Source organism: Mercurialis annua, linkage group LG3 (assembly GCF_937616625.2).
Source record: "Mercurialis annua linkage group LG3, ddMerAnnu1.2, whole genome shotgun sequence".
Taxonomy (NCBI): domain Eukaryota; kingdom Viridiplantae; phylum Streptophyta; class Magnoliopsida; order Malpighiales; family Euphorbiaceae; genus Mercurialis; species Mercurialis annua.
The window spans coordinates 3,148,948-3,167,719 of NC_065572.1; the positions used below are offsets into that span (position 1 = coordinate 3,148,948).

General features: G+C 33.6%; 2 protein-coding genes across 4 annotated transcripts; both read left to right on the top strand.

The window, feature by feature from the left end:
• The first annotated feature begins 2,307 nt into the window (after positions 1 to 2,307).
• On the top strand, positions 2,308 to 8,538 carry LOC130014489 (phytyl ester synthase 1, chloroplastic-like). 2 transcript variants are annotated; one of them, XM_050364670.2, is made up of 13 exons: positions 2,309 to 3,337; positions 3,470 to 3,521; positions 3,982 to 4,037; positions 4,514 to 4,672; positions 4,753 to 4,857; positions 5,041 to 5,147; positions 5,347 to 5,468; positions 5,579 to 5,687; positions 6,148 to 6,281; positions 6,883 to 7,252; positions 7,484 to 7,597; positions 7,793 to 7,878; positions 8,116 to 8,538. In XM_050364670.2, exons 1-13 carry the CDS (start codon positions 2,887 to 2,889, stop codon positions 8,414 to 8,416), a joined length of 2,166 nt encoding a protein of 721 aa, XP_050220627.1. In that variant the 5' UTR covers positions 2,309 to 2,886; the 3' UTR covers positions 8,417 to 8,538. The 2 variants fall into 2 exon arrangements, with proteins under 2 accessions (XP_055961114.1, XP_050220627.1); XM_056105139.1 differs by lacking the exon at positions 4,753 to 4,857 and having other exon boundaries at positions 2,308 to 3,337.
• A 2,669-nt stretch (positions 8,539 to 11,207) lies between these two features.
• On the top strand, positions 11,208 to 17,411 carry LOC130014490 (phytyl ester synthase 1, chloroplastic-like). Of its 2 annotated transcripts, XM_050364666.2 has the most exons (14): positions 11,208 to 11,304; positions 11,644 to 12,210; positions 12,339 to 12,390; positions 12,848 to 12,903; positions 13,387 to 13,545; positions 13,626 to 13,730; positions 13,914 to 14,020; positions 14,220 to 14,341; positions 14,452 to 14,560; positions 15,021 to 15,154; positions 15,756 to 16,125; positions 16,357 to 16,470; positions 16,666 to 16,751; positions 16,989 to 17,411. In XM_050364666.2, the coding sequence occupies exons 2-14, from the start codon at positions 11,754 to 11,756 to the stop codon at positions 17,287 to 17,289; spliced, it is 2,172 nt and encodes a 723-aa protein (XP_050220623.1). In that variant the 5' UTR covers positions 11,208 to 11,304; positions 11,644 to 11,753; the 3' UTR covers positions 17,290 to 17,411. The 2 variants fall into 2 exon arrangements, with proteins under 2 accessions (XP_050220623.1, XP_055961265.1); XM_056105290.1 differs by having other exon boundaries at positions 11,208 to 12,210.
• The last annotated feature ends 1,361 nt before the right edge of the window (positions 17,412 to 18,772 follow it).

The window sequence follows — 18,772 nt, forward strand, 5'->3', positions numbered from 1 at the left end:
ATCCCCATTCATTTTGATATAGTCATTTTAGTTTATGTGCATATAGCTTTGCCCTTTCTTACTGAGATGTGGAAATGAAACTAAGTGCACAAGGATACAATAAGACTATTTCAACAGAGATATGGCTTGGTTTTGTTTTTTGTAAGATGGTTTTAATGCATTTCAAGCTATACAATCTCGTCATAATTCAATTAGTTTTCTCTAATTGCAAAATAAATTATAAACTTTAGCATATTTGAAATCTTAACATTTTTTTTTGACAATATGAGAAAAACTATTAATATTTTGCAATTTGAAATACCGAATTGAAAAATATTGATGTGAACGTCATAATATTGGGTGTCAAAACAATTGACATCAGTATTTTTATATTAAAAAAATTATTCGGTCTTTTGAATTCTAAAACTAATAGTAGTTTGTATTTTAAACTGCTGAAATTAAAAGTTCCCATATAATTTTTGGAATTAGTCCCTTTTTATTTGTTCTTAAAGGCTCCAAGTATTTTGTATCGATATTATAATCCACAGTATTTTTGAATTTAGTTTTTTTTTTGTTAAAGAGTTCGTTTTATAAAACATTGTGGAGTCATAGCTGGATTTAGCTTATGAACTGACAGATTTGCTGTTTGGTAATGATATACTCGAGTGTAGCACCATTGATTACGTTGCATATTTGCAGCCATTCATTCTATTTGTGCAAGAGAGAAACTATAACCATAGCAATAGCATGGGTGTTCCATCTTGTAGTATTGCCGTTGGAAAGAAGCCACCCCTATCTTTAGATCTTTTAATTTTGAGTTTTTAGGTTTATTTTGGACGATAAAGGAGCGAGCGTTATATTTTCCGTTAAATGCGCATGAAACAAATTTAAATGTCCACCTAAGTTAATATGTTGACAAAATGTGTCACATCGTTAAATTTTAAAAGAGATCAAATAAATAAAAGAATATATAAAGTCCTATTGAATAAAAATTTTGAAGAAGAGACAAGATAATACAAATTTGAAAGTATAAGAGTTTTTTTATTATTTCTGACATAAATATTGTTAATCATTTAACGGTGATGGAGCTACTATTACAATTTCCGTCTATAGAACTATTGCATAACAGATTTTTAAGAGAGACCCACCTTTGGATGGGTTAAACCTAAAAAGAAAAAGTGTATTGTAGCATGAAATGGTTATAAGCCTACAACCATCTCTTTCGGAACTCTTCTCCTTTTACCTTTTCTTGTCTCATATCGTTTTTATATTCGCAAAATTTAAGTGTAATAACTAATTTTATATGTCCTTTTAATACTATCTTTTGGCTTAGTTTGAATATATAATTTATTAACAGTGTCAGTTACTATCCTATCCTATTTGTTTTAGGCTTTAGCTCATCAATCTCATTGATTTTTAAAGTAATTTATGGTGTAAAATTACGGGAAAAAAATTACAAAAAAAAAAAAGAATGTTATTATAAAAATGCGGCCTACCCACTTAAAAATCGCTTACCTTGAACTTTTTTTTTGTTTACACCCCGACCTATAAAAATTATCAATTATGCCCTAATTAAATAATAATATTAATAATTAAAAAATATTTTTTCAATATATCTAAACCTTTTATATGGAATTTGATCAATTAAAATAAAATATAATTAAATTTAAAAATATCAAAAGTTAAGATATTTAAACATCAATTATTATATGATAAGAGATAATTTTAACTTAATTAAACTTGTTTAAACTTATAAGTCTTGTTAATTGATTTCGAGTAACTTGCAATTACTCCAAGTAGATTAAAAGTAATTAAGATAGTTTATCCCACACAATTGTTGCACCACGTCAAGTCAAGATATGAGTATATGCAATAAATTTAATTTAATTATTATTTATTTTCTTATCATGGAATATTACTGATGGCTAATGTATTACTATTAATTTATTTTAAAATAATATCTCACAACGGTTATGTTGTAATTGTTAGATAAGGCGTGTTCAGTACCTGACTGACTGTAATCGGTGGTGGTGTCATCATTGAAGCATGGCCTTGAATTATTGCTCAACAACATCTCCTCCTTTAACACCACTTCCAACTGACACGTGTCATTCTGCAACATTAAATCACATTTTTACCCGCCTTTTTCCTGGTTTGTTCTTGCTTACTAACAAATCATAGCCGTTGAGATATCTGATAGAGCAAGAAAAACATTTTGCATTTGTGGCCGCATTACAACCAGAAAAAGAAAAAAAATAAGTTAAAATGGTAACTTGCATGTATATAGAAGTATAAAATTTGCAGTAAAATTGAATTAGATATAAATGGAAAGTTTTATATAGCTAGAATCCAAAACATCTTTATACTTAGTTGCTTCCTCTATTTCCCCATCTTTCTATTAATTCTGTCCTCTCAATCTCTTGTTGCTGTCAAAAAAAAGTTCTACTGATTTCATTTTTTTTAATATATAAACAGGGGAGAGGAGCGTTTGTGGGAGGAACAGAACCCACGACCTGCCAGAATTGCTGCCTAGCATTTATATTTGAGTATAGCTCATTGGCTATTTGTTGTACAAGTTAATAATAGCCATTCCATTTAGCTTTCTGGGTTTGCTTCAAAATTTGTTCTTTTTTAATAATTATTGTTGTTTGTGTATATTAGTAAGAAAGCATAAAGAGTGTGAGTGTTTCAGTTAGAGTTGTTTAGGGCGTTTTCTAGGCCTGTTAATTTGCTGTTTTTTCAACTTTTTTTTTCAATTTATTATCTGCTTGGTTCTTGAAAGGGTAGAAAAAAAGGTGATGAATTTGTAATGATTCTCTAGAAATCCTAAGATTTTGTGAGTTTGAAGTGTTTGAAAGTTGTTGTTTTGGGAAGTAACTAAGCTGACTGCCATTGCTTGTACAAGGAATGGCATCAGCTGTATCTTTTCGGGTTTCGCCTTATTTCGTGGCGAATTCGGAGGTGGTTAAGTCTCGGTTTCGGGTGAGAGTTCAGAGTTTAGGTGGTAGTGATTCAAGTCTACTGTCATCTAATTCAGTGGGAGTCAATGGAGCTTCTTTAATTGAGAAGAATGAGGCTCTTATTAATGGTGGAAGTATAGATAAAGAGGAGATTAGGGTTTTAAGTGATGGAGGAAATGGCAGATTAAAACCTGGGATTGGTAAAAAGTTGGTGAAAAAAGTTACTAAAGATTTGGAAGTTTTGTGGGATGATGGATATGGAACCAAGACAGTGAAGGATTATCTTCAAGGAGCCAAGGAGATGACTCGCAAGCCCGATGGCGGGGCGCCGAGGTGGTTTAGCCCCGTCGAGTGTGGCCAACCGTTGGAAAATTCTCCGACTCTTCTGTTTTTGCCCGGTAATTTGTTGTCTCATTGTGATAACATGTAAAAATTGGGTCTAATTTGATAAGCTTTTGGTGGATACAATTTAGCTATGCAAGTATTCTAGAATGGTGAATTTGTTTTTGATTTGATGTTCATGTGTGCAGGGCTTGATGGTGTTGGCTTGGGACTTACTTTGCACCATAAAGCTTTGGGGAAGTAAGTTGTAATATTTATTTAAGGTGTTCTTTTCAACACCCCTTTTGCCTGTATCTTCAATTGTTTTCTGATTATTTTGTTCTAAAATTATATTCATTAATTCTAATAGAAACGATATATTCTAATAGAAACTAATTAATATAGATGGATTTAATATAAATTGCATGAGTATTTTGTTATAAATAGTATAAGTATAGGGAGTAAATTTCTAGTTCTTCATTTATGATTTACTTTACGTAGGGAGTATAAGCTAAACTAGTAAATAAAGGTGAAAAATCGTTTATTGATATTGAATTTGATAAATATCAATCTTATGAATTTACTCATGATTTCATTGTTCTGTTAGATGATTTTGTGATTATAATGCTTGATAGTTGAAAACTGGAAATTATTGTTCGGTTTTGTTGTTTTTGGCTTAGGTAAATAAATGATTGTTTCCTTATGATATTGGTAAATACAGGGCGTTTGAAGTTTGGTGCCTTCATATTCCAGTTTACGACAGAACACCATTTGAAGGTCTCTCTATCTATTAGCACTTATGTGCTTTTATATTTCTAAAAATAATTTTTTATCTTAAAAGGAAAAGGTTTGTCAATATTGTACTAATTGATGCTTTATAACCATCTGTTTAGTTACTGTAAGAGTTAATACTCAAGTGCATAGTCATTTCATAACATATAGATACCACATGCTATATTTTACGGAATCTTTTCAAATCTTTGTTTTGTTGTTCGTTTATTTTTTCGGAAACTCTACAACTCTATATATACCTTATTTTGTAAAACAATATCCTTTCGGCATTTCGTTTTCAGTTTCAGAAATGCTTCTAAACTCCGAAACTTTATACTTATAGCCTATTCTTGTTAAAAGTACTGTTTCAGCATTTTCATTTCCGTGCTACATAGACCATATGAGTTTGAGCAAAAGATGAAGTATTATAAGAATGACTCCAGTATTCTTGCTGTAATACAATGTGATTTTGTTTCTTGAAGGACTGGTGAATTTTGTCGAGGAAACTGTAAGGGCTCAGCATGCCTTATCCCCTAGTAGACCTATTTATTTAGTAGGGGATTCCTTTGGAGGATGTCTAGCACTTGCTGTTGCTGCTCGTAATCCTAAAATCGACCTTGTATTGATACTAGTTAATCCAGGTCAGTCTCGCTTCCCGGATAAACAACATTCATCATATATTTTGAATAAGTTCTTGATAATTCTTTTTCTTTTATTTTAGCTACATCATTTAGCAGGTCACAGTTGCAACCATTTCTTCCTGTCTTAGAAGCTGTCCCTGAAGGATTACATAATGCAGTTCCTTATCTGCTTAGCTTTGTGATGGGTACATAATCACCTGTTTTATGATATTACCCATCTATTCGTTAAAATTTACACGTATAGCGTGTGTTTGATTTGACACCCAACTTCCAGTAAATTTTGCAGTTTCTAATAGCTTTAACTTTAACTACCCCACCGAGACAAGAAATTTCTCTAAAGTTGCTAATTTTTCATTTCATGGCATCAGGTAATCCGTTGAAGATGGCAATGGCAGATATCGAATATAGGCTTTCTCCTAGATTAAAAATTGAACAACTGTCTGGAAAGCTCACTGCTTTGCTGCCATATCTTTCTGTATGCACTGCTAGCCTTTTCGCCTGTTATTTTGTTCCATTCTGTTTATTCTTTGCATTGCGCTAGTTGTTCTTGTGAAATGTTTTATTTTCTACCACTATGGTATTTCCGTAACCTAAAGTAAAACTATAGACCAAAATTGATACGGAATACATTGATTTCTAGGCAACCGGAATCATTCTGACAAGTTTATTGTCAGGATTTGGCTGATATTATTCCTAAGGAAACTCTTCTTTGGAAGTTGAAACTGCTAAAAACTGCTGCAGCTTATGCCAATTCCCGTCTTTATGCTGTAAAAGCCGAAGTGCTAGTGCTTGCAAGGTCTTTATTCTCCTTTCATGTGCTTGTTTTCCTTTTACACCGTATGCAACTCCAGAATTGGTAAAAATTGAACTTCAAAGCTAAGTGGTGGTTTGGTTTCTTCATTGCAGTGGTGCCGATAATTTGCTTCCTAGTGCTGATGAAGCGAAACGGCTGAAAAGTTCATTGCAGAATTGTATAGTGCGCCACTTCAAAGACAATGGACATACACTTCTATTGGTATGTAAAAATGAAGCATGTTATCCATGTATGCATCTGATATAAATGGTTGTATGTTTGTATGTGTGTGTGCATCTGTTCGGTTGAGCTTCTGATTGCATCGAAATTTGTATGACTTACTGAAATTGAATCACCACCTGAAATTTCTTCATCACCGAGTAAAGAAATCACATTTTAAATGATCAGATGTTGATCGCGTGTCATGCATCTCGTATTTCTCTGACATCATGGACTCAGGAAAGAAATGCCATTTTCTCGCATTTGTACTTCTGTCTCTTGGCAATAATTTATGAACTAGACCAGTTGCATTATTGTATTTCATAATTTGTACAACTGTTTTTGTAACAGAAATTTCATCTTTGACCGCAAACAAGCTTCCTTTCTTTTAACTTTATTAGACTGTAGGCTGCTTTTATCATACATTCTTCCTTTTCTTTGAACTTTTACTTTGATGCAATAGGAAGAAGGCATTAGTTTGCTCACTATTATTAAAGGTACCGGCAAATACCGCTGTTCAAGGAAGCTCGATCATGTCTCAGACTACTTGCCACCTAGCATGTCAGAATTCAAACATGGCTTTGACCGAGTATCTGGGTAAGTTAATAGAATCTTTCATGTTGTCTCTTAATGGAGGCAACTTGATCTAGCTCATTGAGGTCTATGAATTTCATCCCCTGAACTTGGCATAATATATAAATGTCCACGTTGGTTGTGGACAAATAAACCCACAACTTGGTAAAATTGGATCCCGGACTTTCTAAAAACGGATATTTTGTTTTTCTCAAAGTAAAAACGGATATTTTATATGTAGGTTTGTTGGGTAATTTTTAAGAAGTCTAGGGTAAAATGATCCAATTTTGTCAAGTTGTGGGTTTATTATTTGTTCAAAACCCCCAATTTAGACATTTTTGATCTTTTGTGCCAAGTTGGAGAGGTGAAATAAAGTTGAATTTTATATATGTTGTCTCATGGTCCATTCCTCATATTTTCATTTAACACAAATGCTTACCAGCACAAAACTGTGAACACTTGATCAATTCGTCGCTATCTTTTTCGTTCTCACTTATTTACTTTTACATGGCTTAAATATTCATGGTTAGATGTTACTGGTGAACTTACTCAGTTGTCCCAGATTAGGCCCCATGAATTTATCTTTTTACGGCTCCAACTACTCATATGGTTACTTGCATTTCAGGTTATTACGTTTTTCTACCGGTACTGCTATGTTCTCAACTCTGGATGATGGAAAGATAGTCCGAGGTCTTTCTGGAGTTCCAAATAAAGGTCCTGTCATATTCGTTGGTTACCACATGTTGATGGGACTTGAACTTTCTTCCTTTTATGAAGAATTTCTAAGAGAGAAAAGAACTCCACTCCGTGGTTTAGCGCATCCAGTGATATTTGATGGTACTCTAGAGCAACCGTCTACTGACTTTTCTTCTATGGATTGGATGAAAGTAATGGGTGCTGCACCCGTTACGCCAAACAATCTTTTTAAATTGCTTTCAGCAAAGTCACATGTTCTTCTTTATCCTGGAGGTGCACGTGAGGCTCTGCATTACAAGGTACCCTGACTTCTTTGGCATTTTAAATTACTGCTTGCAATGTCAACCAATGGATGGAGCATAGTCTTATTATAGTGTCGCGGATAGGGATGAGTACTAGAACAATAGTTTAACTCTCCGTAAATGCCGCTTTCAAAGAAAACGAGAAAATGAATTTGCTGCATGATATCCTTGAATATAGTCCTTTTGCATTACTTAAATATACCTCAATGAGTTATTTTGCAATTACAGGGTGAAGCATATAAGTTATTTTGGCCTGATCAACCCGAGTTTGTAAGAATGGCTGCAAAGTACGGAGCCACAATTGTACCATTTGGATCTGTAGGAGAAGATGATATAGCAGAAGTAAATTCTTTTTCACTCTGCCAGCTATATCTTATTTTTCAGTATCAGACTCTGATTGTGATGATGTTTTTGTTTGTCTAGGATGTAATTTCTTATTTCTTGCTATGGAAATGGAAATTGTGCAGTAAATAGTATCAAGGATCTGGATGACTTTTTAAGAGTTTAATTCTTTATCTTATTTCCTGAATGTGGCAGTTAGTTCTTGACTACAACGATCTAATGAAAATCCCGGTGCTTAATAACTTCATACGAGAGGCTAGTCGCACAGGCCCAAGAATCAGGTAAATTGCTGTTCATAAGGTGGTACATGCTAAATTAGATCTATATTGTACGGAAACGAAATCTCTAAAAGGGAAAGTTCTTAAGAAAAAAAGGGTGGAATTTCGGGATTTCAGAAGCATTGTCAGAAATGGAAACAACATAACGGAACATAGAAATCAACAAGTTACTGTGCAACATAGTATGATTCTAGCTATTATTTTAGAAACTTTACTGACAACATTATGATCTAACTATAGGGATGAGAGTCAAGGAGAGGTAGGCAATCAAGAACTGTTTATTCCGGGGCTGTTGCCGAAGATACCAGGCCGTTTCTACTTTCTATTCGGAAAGCCGATAGAGTTGAAGGGAAAGGAAGACCTGCTGAAAGACAGAGGTTATGCAAATGAATTATATTTGCAGGTAAAATCTGAAGTTAAACATAATATGGATTACTTGATACAGAAGAGAGAGGAGGATCCTCTTAGGAGTATATTTGATAGAACACTATACCGTGCAGTTTATTCTCCTTTAAATGAAGTTCCTGCATTTGATCCTTGAATTTTTTTGTTATACATGATCATACCTAGTGATCTTAAAACTTCTGTAATTTTGCAATTATACAAAAGTCAAGTCTGCACAATGTAAATATCATTGAAGTTATGAAATTATTGCTTTCTGTATTGTCATTCCTTTTTATGGAAAAAAAAGGGCTTAAAAAATCATGAACTTTTGCAGTTTTAACACGAACTTTCAATTAGCAATCATCATTTTTTTGCTATACTGAACACCGAAATTTTCTATCAGAAAAATGATAGATGTGTACAAATCGGAATAAACATTGTTCCAGCATTCACATTAGCAAATTTTTAATGGAAAATTGTTTAGTGTTTAAAATTGCAAAAAATCAAAAATTGGCGTCCAAAATTGCCAATACTAAAATTGGTTTTTGATGGCAAAAAATTTAAAATGGTCCTAACTTTTTTTATCATTTTAAATTAGTGCATAGTAAAAAAACAATTTAATCCTTTTAATTTAAAACTTTACATACCAAATTAATCCCTATAATTAATATTTGTTACAAAATAAATTTATTATTTTTTAAAAAATCGATCTCAGGCGAGCGAGGAGCTCCTCCGCGCCTGAGAAGTGAAGTTGCTGCACCGGTAAGGAGCATTAGATCTTTGTTGAGGAGCATATCTGGTCCTCCCAAGAAGAACACCTGTCTTGGAGGAGCAGCTCCTCTTCGCCGTTGAGAAAAAATTTGATTTTTTTTTTTAAAGTTTCAAATAGGTCCTATGTTAATTTCTGTCTAATTATGATTAATTACTATTAAATTATGATTAATTAGAGTAAATTATGACTAATTAGAATCCTACTCTCTAATTAAGGTGCCATATCAGTAAAGGGATGTTTTTGAGCCGGTATGGACAAATTCAGGGTATAAGTGAGGCGGATTTTCAACTTTGATTTTTTTTGAAATTCCGTACCAAGTTAGGGGGGTAAATTGATCCTTTATTCATTTGGATATTCAATGATAATTGATAATGGTCGTTGGTTGCCTAAAATGGCGATTCAGGCCGACGACGTGAGAATGAGTTATTGGTTGTCTAAAAGGCGATTTGGGCCAATAACATTATATTGGTTGCCTATATGGCGATTTGGGTCTACATGTGAATTATGCGAATGATTGAATATTCTTGTGTAAACTTGATTTTGATTGGAATTGATGTGAATACGTTTGGCTTGAATTCATCATTGGATTGTGATGTTGGTAATGATTATTGCTTAGTTGAATAGGTAATCGTTTGAATATCCCTAATTTGAACAGTTAACGGTAGTGGTTTTCAAACCAACAGTTAACTCTTGGATAAGTGATAGTCAAATGACAGTGGTTGAACGCCCCGGTCATAAATGACGGTAGTGGTCTGTGTCCGGGTCTACACAGTTAACGGCGGTGGTTCCTCATTCCCACGGTTAACTGGTGTTTTAAAATTGAACCATTTTCAGGTATTGGTTCACTCCTTTGAGATTGACTTCCGATTTTATTGTTCACAAAAGATATTTTTAGAATCTTGTATAGTCTTCTTTCTTCTAGTAGATCCGCGGTAGCAGTAGTAGTGTATTACTAGTGACCGCTATGTATATTTTGGATGATATTTATCGTTTTTATTTATATATGTTTCGCACGTTTCCCGACATCTTGGTGCTTACATGAAGTGATTTGCCGTAATAAGTAAAGTATGATTTGACAAACAGGGTATGCTAATTGAATTTAAGAAAAAAATTATGCACGAATCGGGAAAATTGATGTCATCTGTTGGTAATGAGGCATGTGTAAAAAAAAATGAAATCAGACGGTTTTATATGCATGACGTGATAATGATTGACGAAAGATAAACGAATAAATTTTGAATATAACTAGATTTGATATAACATGCTATGCATATATGTGTGGAATCGATAAATCGTTAGACTTATTATAGGTTTCAGAGTAATCCCTATCGTTCTCTAATGCCGGTTGCGACTCGTGAATTTGGATCGTGACAACTATCCAACAAAATTATTTTTAGTTAATCAATCTCATAAAATTTTACAGTAATTTATGATGTAAAATTATAAAAAAAAATACAAAAAAAAAAGAATGTTGTTATAAAAATACGACATAATACTTTAAAAATACAAAAAAAAAAAGAAAAAAAAAACTTCGAGGTCTTTTTAAATATACAGATCAACTGTTTTGATTTTTCGAACACAATTAAGTCCTTGTGATTTTTAAATTGAAAGAAAAAAACCTTAATTTTTTTTATCAAACAAGTAAACCCTTCCGTTAAATATAGCAGTTAACGACGTCAAATGTTTTTAAGAAAAAAATTCAAAAATATCCTTATTATTTATAATATATTTTATTTCAATCTTTCAAATGACTTATATTGATAAACAATTTTAATTAGAAAAAAATTGTTTCCAGGTCCTTAAATTATATTTGTTTTATTTATCTGATTTTTAAACTACTTTTTGTCTTTATCTAGTCTTTTAACTATTTTTTGTCGTTATCTGATCTTTTAACTTAGAAAAAAATCATTTTCCAGTCCCTGACTGACAAAAACGATGCCGTTTAGGGTATTAATTTGCATTTTAAAAATAACAAAACGACGTTGTTTTTATCATCCACAGACTTAAAAATACATTTTTGCTTAGTTGAAGGATCAGATAAGTATAAAAAATAGTTTAAGGACCTGATAAATAAAGCAGATAGAGTTTAGGGACCTGGAAAATTGGAAATGGATTATTCCTTTAAATTAGGGACCCGAATGATATCTTTTGCTTTTAATTTTTTTTTAAAAAAATAAAACGACTTCCGGCGACCGGAGGTCGTGGTCTGTTCTCACCGTCTGTTCTCACCTGAGAACAACGTCTGTTCTCACCTGAGAACAGACCGTTCGTCGGTATTATTATCTCTTTTGCTGTTATTTCTTTTCATTAAAAGATTCTGGTTTTGTTAAAATAAAAAAGAGATTCTGGAAATATTTGTTCTAGAAGTTATTATTTATTCCATTTTGCTCTCTGGGTTTGCTTCAATATTTGATCTTTTTAACTTTTTTTATAATTTGTTATTGTTTGTATAATTGTATATTTTAACAAGAAAGCACAAAGAGTGTGAGTGTTTCAGGTAGAGTGGTTTAGGGCGTTTTCTAGGCCTGTTTGATTTATTAATTTGCTGTTATTTCAACTTTTTTTTTTCAATTTATTCTCTACTAATTACTGCTTGGTTCTTGAAAGGGTAGAAAAAAAGGTGATGAATTTGTAATGGTTCTCTAGAAATCCTCAGATTAAGTGTTTGGAAGTTGTTGTTTTGGGAATTAATTAAGCTCTCTGCCATTTCTTGGATCAAGAAATGGCTTCAGCTGTATCTTTTTGGGTTTGGCCTTATTTCGTGGCGAATTCGGAGGTTAAGTCTCGGTTTCGGGTGAGAGTTCAGAGTTTAGGTGGTAGTGACTCACCTCTGCTGTCATCTGATTCAGTTGGGGTGAATGGAGCTTCTTTAATTGGGTTGAAACAGAAGAATGGAGCTCTTGTTAATGGTGGAAGTTTAGAAAAAGAGGAGATTAGAGTTTTAACTGATGGAGGAAATGGTACATTAAAACCTAGGATTGGTAAAAAGTTGGTGAAAAAAGTTTATAAAGATTTGGAAGTTTTGTGGGATGATGGATATGGAACCAAGACAGTGAAGGATTATCTTCAAGGAGCCAAGGAGATGACTCTTAAGCCCGATGGCGGACCTCCGAGGTGGTTTAGCCCTGTCGAGTGTGGCCAACCATTGAAAGATTCTCCGTCTCTTCTGTTTTTGCCCGGTAAGATGAAAAATGAATCGAGTCGTAATTTGATCAGCTTTTGGTGGATACAATTTAGCTATGTATACAAGTATTTATGGTATTCTAGAATGGTAAATTTGTTTTTGATTTGCTGTTCATGTGTGCAGGGCTTGATGGTGTTGGCTTGGGACTTACTTTGCACCATAAAGCTTTGGGGAAGTAAGTTGTAATATTTACTTAAGGTTTTTGTTTTCAACACCCCTTTTGCTTGTATCTTAATTATTTTGTTCTAAAACTATACTATTCCAAATTAATAAATTCGAATAGAAACCATAAATTCTTATGGAAACTAATTAAATAGATGGATATAACATAAATTTGCATGAGTATATTGTTATAAATAAGTATAGGGAGTAAATTTCTAGTTGTTCATTTATGATTTGCTTTACTTAGTGAGTATAGGCTAAACTAGTAAATAAAGGTGAAAATTCGTTTTTATTGATATTGAATTTGATAAATATCAGTTTTATGAATTTACTCATGATTTCATTGTTCTGTTAGATAATTTTGTGATTATAATGCTTGATAGTTGAAAACTGGAAATTATTGTTCGGTTTCTGTTGTTTTCGCCTCAAGTAAAGAAATGACTGTTTTCTTATGATATTGGCAAATGCAGGGCGTTTGAAGTTTGGTGCCTTCATATTCCAGTTTACGACAGAACACCATTTGAAGGTCTCTATCTATTAGCACTTCCTATGTGCTTTATATTTTCTAGAAATAAAATTTTATCTTAAAAGAAAAAGATTTGTCAATTTTCTGATTGATACTTTATTACCATCTGTTTAATTACTGTAAGAGTTAATCCTCAAGTGTATAGCCATTTCATAACATATAGATACCACATGCTATCTTATCTCGAAACTTTTCAAATCTTATGTTTTGGTGTTCGTTTATTTTTTCCGAAATGCTTCTGAAACTCTGCAACTCCTATATGTATACCTTATTTTGTAAAACAATATCCGCATTTCGCTTTTAGTTTCAGAAATGCTTTCTAAACTCCGAAACTATGTACTTATAGCCTATTCATATAAAAAGTATTGTTTCAGCATTTTTATTTCCATGCTATGTAGACCATATGAGTTTGAGCAAAAGATAAAGTATTATAAGAATGACTCGAATATTCTTGCTGTTACAATGGGATCTTGTTTCTTGAAGGACTGATGAATTTTGTCGAGGAAACTGTAAGGGCTCAGCATGCATTATCCCCTACTAGGCCTATTTATTTAGTAGGGGATTCCTTTGGAGGATGTCTAGCACTTGCTGTTGCTGCTCGTAATCCTAAAATCGACCTTGTATTGATACTAGTTAATCCAGGTCAGTCTCGCTTCCCGGATAAACAACATTCATCATATATTTTGAATAAGTTCTTGATAATTCTTTTTCTTTTATTTTAGCTACATCATTTAGCAGGTCACAGTTGCAACCATTTCTTCCTGTCTTAGAAGCTGTCCCTGAAGGATTACATAATGCAGTTCCTTATCTGCTTAGCTTTGTGATGGGTACATAATCACCTGTTTTATGATATTACCCATCTATTCGTTAAAATTTACACGTATAGCGTGTGTTTGATTTGACACCCAACTTCCAGTAAATTTTGCAGTTTCTAATAGCTTTAACTTTAACTACCCCACCGAGACAAGAAATTTCTCTAAAGTTGCTAATTTTTCATTTCATGGCATCAGGTAATCCGTTGAAGATGGCAATGGCAGATATCGAATATAGGCTTTCTCCTAGATTAAAAATTGAACAACTGTCTGGAAAGCTCACTGCTTTGCTGCCATATCTTTCTGTATGCACTGCTAGCCTTTTCGCCTGTTATTTTGTTCCATTCTGTTTATTCTTTGCATTGCGCTAGTTGTTCTTGTGAAATGTTTTATTTTCTACCACTATGGTATTTCCGTAACCTAAAGTAAAACTATAGACCAAAATTGATACGGAATACATTGATTTCTAGGCAACCGGAATCATTCTGACAAGTTTATTGTCAGGATTTGGCTGATATTATTCCTAAGGAAACTCTTCTTTGGAAGTTGAAACTGCTAAAAACTGCTGCAGCTTATGCCAATTCCCGTCTTTATGCTGTAAAAGCCGAAGTGCTAGTGCTTGCAAGGTCTTTATTCTCCTTTCATGTGCTTGTTTTCCTTTTACACCGTATGCAACTCCAGAATTGGTAAAAATTGAACTTCAAAGCTAAGTGGTGGTTTGGTTTCTTCATTGCAGTGGTGCCGATAATTTGCTTCCTAGTGCTGATGAAGCGAAACGGCTGAAAAGTTCATTGCAGAATTGTATAGTGCGCCACTTCAAAGACAATGGACATACACTTCTATTGGTATGTAAAAATGAAGCATGTTATCCATGTATGCATCTGATATAAATGGTTGTATGTTTGTATGTGTGTGTGCATCTGTTCGGTTGAGCTTCTGATTGCATCGAAATTTGTATGACTTACTGAAATTGAATCACCACCTGAAATTTCTTCATCACCGAGTAAAGAAATCACATTTTAAATGATCAGATGTTGATCGCGTGTCATGCATCTCGTATTTCTCTGACATCATGGACTCAGGAAAGAAATGCCATTTTCTCGCATTTGTACTTCTGTCTCTTGGCAATAATTTATGAACTAGACCAGTTGCATTATTGTATTTCATAATTTGTACAACTGTTTTTGTAACAGAAATTTCATCTTTGACCGCAAACAAGCTTCCTTTCTTTTAACTTTATTAGACTGTAGGCTGCTTTTATCATACATTCTTCCTTTTCTTTGAACTTTTACTTTGATGCAATAGGAAGAAGGCATTAGTTTGCTCACTATTATTAAAGGTACCGGCAAATACCGCTGTTCAAGGAAGCTCGATCATGTCTCAGACTACTTGCCACCTAGCATGTCAGAATTCAAACATGGCTTTGACCGAGTATCTGGGTAAGTTAATAGAATCTTTCATGTTGTCTCTTAATGGAGGCAACTTGATCTAGCTCATTGAGGTCTATGAATTTCATCCCCTGAACTTGGCATAATATATAAATGTCCACGTTGGTTGTGGACAAATAAACCCACAACTTGGTAAAATTGGATCCCGGACTTTCTAAAAACGGATATTTTGTTTTTCTCAAAGTAAAAACGGATATTTTATATGTAGGTTTGTTGGGTAATTTTTAAGAAGTCTAGGGTAAAATGATCCAATTTTGTCAAGTTGTGGGTTTATTATTTGTTCAAAACCCCCAATTTAGACATTTTTGATCTTTTGTGCCAAGTTGGAGAGGTGAAATAAAGTTGAATTTTATATATGTTGTCTCATGGTCCATTCCTCATATTTTCATTTAACACAAATGCTTACCAGCACAAAACTGTGAACACTTGATCAATTCGTCGCTATCTTTTTCGTTCTCACTTATTTACTTTTACATGGCTTAAATATTCATGGTTAGATGTTACTGGTGAACTTACTCAGTTGTCCCAGATTAGGCCCCATGAATTTATCTTTTTACGGCTCCAACTACTCATATGGTTACTTGCATTTCAGGTTATTACGTTTTTCTACCGGTACTGCTATGTTCTCAACTCTGGATGATGGAAAGATAGTCCGAGGTCTTTCTGGAGTTCCAAATAAAGGTCCTGTCATATTCGTTGGTTACCACATGTTGATGGGACTTGAACTTTCTTCCTTTTATGAAGAATTTCTAAGAGAGAAAAGAACTCCACTCCGTGGTTTAGCGCATCCAGTGATATTTGATGGTACTCTAGAGCAACCGTCTACTGACTTTTCTTCTATGGATTGGATGAAAGTAATGGGTGCTGCACCCGTTACGCCAAACAATCTTTTTAAATTGCTTTCAGCAAAGTCACATGTTCTTCTTTATCCTGGAGGTGCACGTGAGGCTCTGCATTACAAGGTACCCTGACTTCTTTGGCATTTTAAATTACTGCTTGCAATGTCAACCAATGGATGGAGCATAGTCTTATTATAGTGTCGCGGATAGGGATGAGTACTAGAACAATAGTTTAACTCTCCGTAAATGCCGCTTTCAAAGAAAACGAGAAAATGAATTTGCTGCATGATATCCTTGAATATAGTCCTTTTGCATTACTTAAATATACCTCAATGAGTTATTTTGCAATTACAGGGTGAAGCATATAAGTTATTTTGGCCTGATCAACCCGAGTTTGTAAGAATGGCTGCAAAGTACGGAGCCACAATTGTACCATTTGGATCTGTAGGAGAAGATGATATAGCAGAAGTAAATTCTTTTTCACTCTGCCAGCTATATCTTATTTTTCAGTATCAGACTCTGATTGTGATGATGTTTTTGTTTGTCTAGGATGTAATTTCTTATTTCTTGCTATGGAAATGGAAATTGTGCAGTAAATAGTATCAAGGATCTGGATGACTTTTTAAGAGTTTAATTCTTTATCTTATTTCCTGAATGTGGCAGTTAGTTCTTGACTACAACGATCTAATGAAAATCCCGGTGCTTAATAACTTCATACGAGAGGCTAGTCGCACAGGCCCAAGAATCAGGTAAATTGCTGTTCATAAGGTGGTACATGCTAAATTAGATCTATATTGTACGGAAACGAAATCTCTAAAAGGGAAAGTTCTTAAGAAAAAAAGGGTGGAATTTCGGGATTTCAGAAGCATTGTCAGAAATGGAAACAACATAACGGAACATAGAAATCAACAAGTTACTGTGCAACATAGTATGATTCTAGCTATTATTTTAGAAACTTTACTGACAACATTATGATCTAACTATAGGGATGAGAGTCAAGGAGAGGTAGGCAATCAAGAACTGTTTATTCCGGGGCTGTTGCCGAAGATACCAGGCCGTTTCTACTTTCTATTCGGAAAGCCGATAGAGTTGAAGGGAAAGGAAGACCTGCTGAAAGACAGAGGTTATGCAAATGAATTATATTTGCAGGTAAAATCTGAAGTTAAACATAATATGGATTACTTGATACAGAAGAGAGAGGAGGATCCTCTTAGGAGTATATTTGATAGAACACTATACCGTGCAGTTTATTCTCCTTTAAATGAAGTTCCTGCATTTGATCCTTGAATTTTTTTGTTATACATGATCATACCTAGTGATCTTAAAACTTCTGTAATTTTGCAATTATACAAAAGTCAAGTCTGCACAATGTAAATATCATTGAAGTTATGAAATTATTGCTTTCTGTATTGTCATTCCTTTTTATGGAAAAAAAAGGGCTTAAAAAATCATGAACTTTTGCAGTTTTAACACGAACTTTCAATTAGCAATCATCATTTTTTTGCTATACTGAACACCGAAATTTTCTATCAGAAAAATGATAGATGTGTACAAATCGGAATAAACATTGTTCCAGCATTCACATTAGCAAATTTTTAATGGAAAATTGTTTAGTGTTTAAAATTGCAAAAAATCAAAAATTGGCGTCCAAAATTGCCAATACTAAAATTGGTTTTTGATGGCAAAAAATTTAAAATGGTCCTAACTTTTTTTATCATTTTAAATTAGTGCATAGTAAAAAAACAATTTAATCCTTTTAATTTAAAACTTTACATACCAAATTAATCCCTATAATTAATATTTGTTACAAAATAAATTTATTATTTTTTAAAAAATCGATCTCAGGCGAGCGAGGAGCTCCTCCGCGCCTGAGAAGTGAAGTTGCTGCACCGGTAAGGAGCATTAGATCTTTGTTGAGGAGCATATCTGGTCCTCCCAAGAAGAACACCTGTCTTGGAGGAGCAGCTCCTCTTCGCCGTTGAGAAAAAATTTGATTTTTTTTTTTAAAGTTTCAAATAGGTCCTATGTTAATTTCTGTCTAATTATGATTAATTACTATTAAATTATGATTAATTAGAGTAAATTATGACTAATTAGAATCCTACTCTCTAATTAAGGTGCCATATCAGTAAAGGGATGTTTTTGAGCCGGTATGGACAAATTCAGGGTATAAGTGAGGCGGATTTTCAACTTTGATTTTTTTTGAAATTCCGTACCAAGTTAGGGGGGTAAATTGATCCTTTATTCATTTGGATATTCAATGATAATTGATAATGGTCGTTGGTTGCCTAAAATGGCGATTCAGGCCGACGACGTGAGAATGAGTTATTGGTTGTCTAAAAGGCGATTTGGGCCAATAACATTATATTGGTTGCCTATATGGCGATTTGGGTCTACATGTGAATTATGCGAATGATTGAATATTCTTGTGTAAACTTGATTTTGATTGGAATTGATGTGAATACGTTTGGCTTGAATTCATCATTGGATTGTGATGTTGGTAATGATTATTGCTTAGTTGAATAGGTAATCGTTTGAATATCCCTAATTTGAACAGTTAACGGTAGTGGTTTTCAAACCAACAGTTAACTCTTGGATAAGTGATAGTCAAATGACAGTGGTTGAACGCCCCGGTCATAAATGACGGTAGTGGTCTGTGTCCGGGTCTACACAGTTAACGGCGGTGGTTCCTCATTCCCACGGTTAACTGGTGTTTTAAAATTGAACCATTTTCAGGTATTGGTTCACTCCTTTGAGATTGACTTCCGAT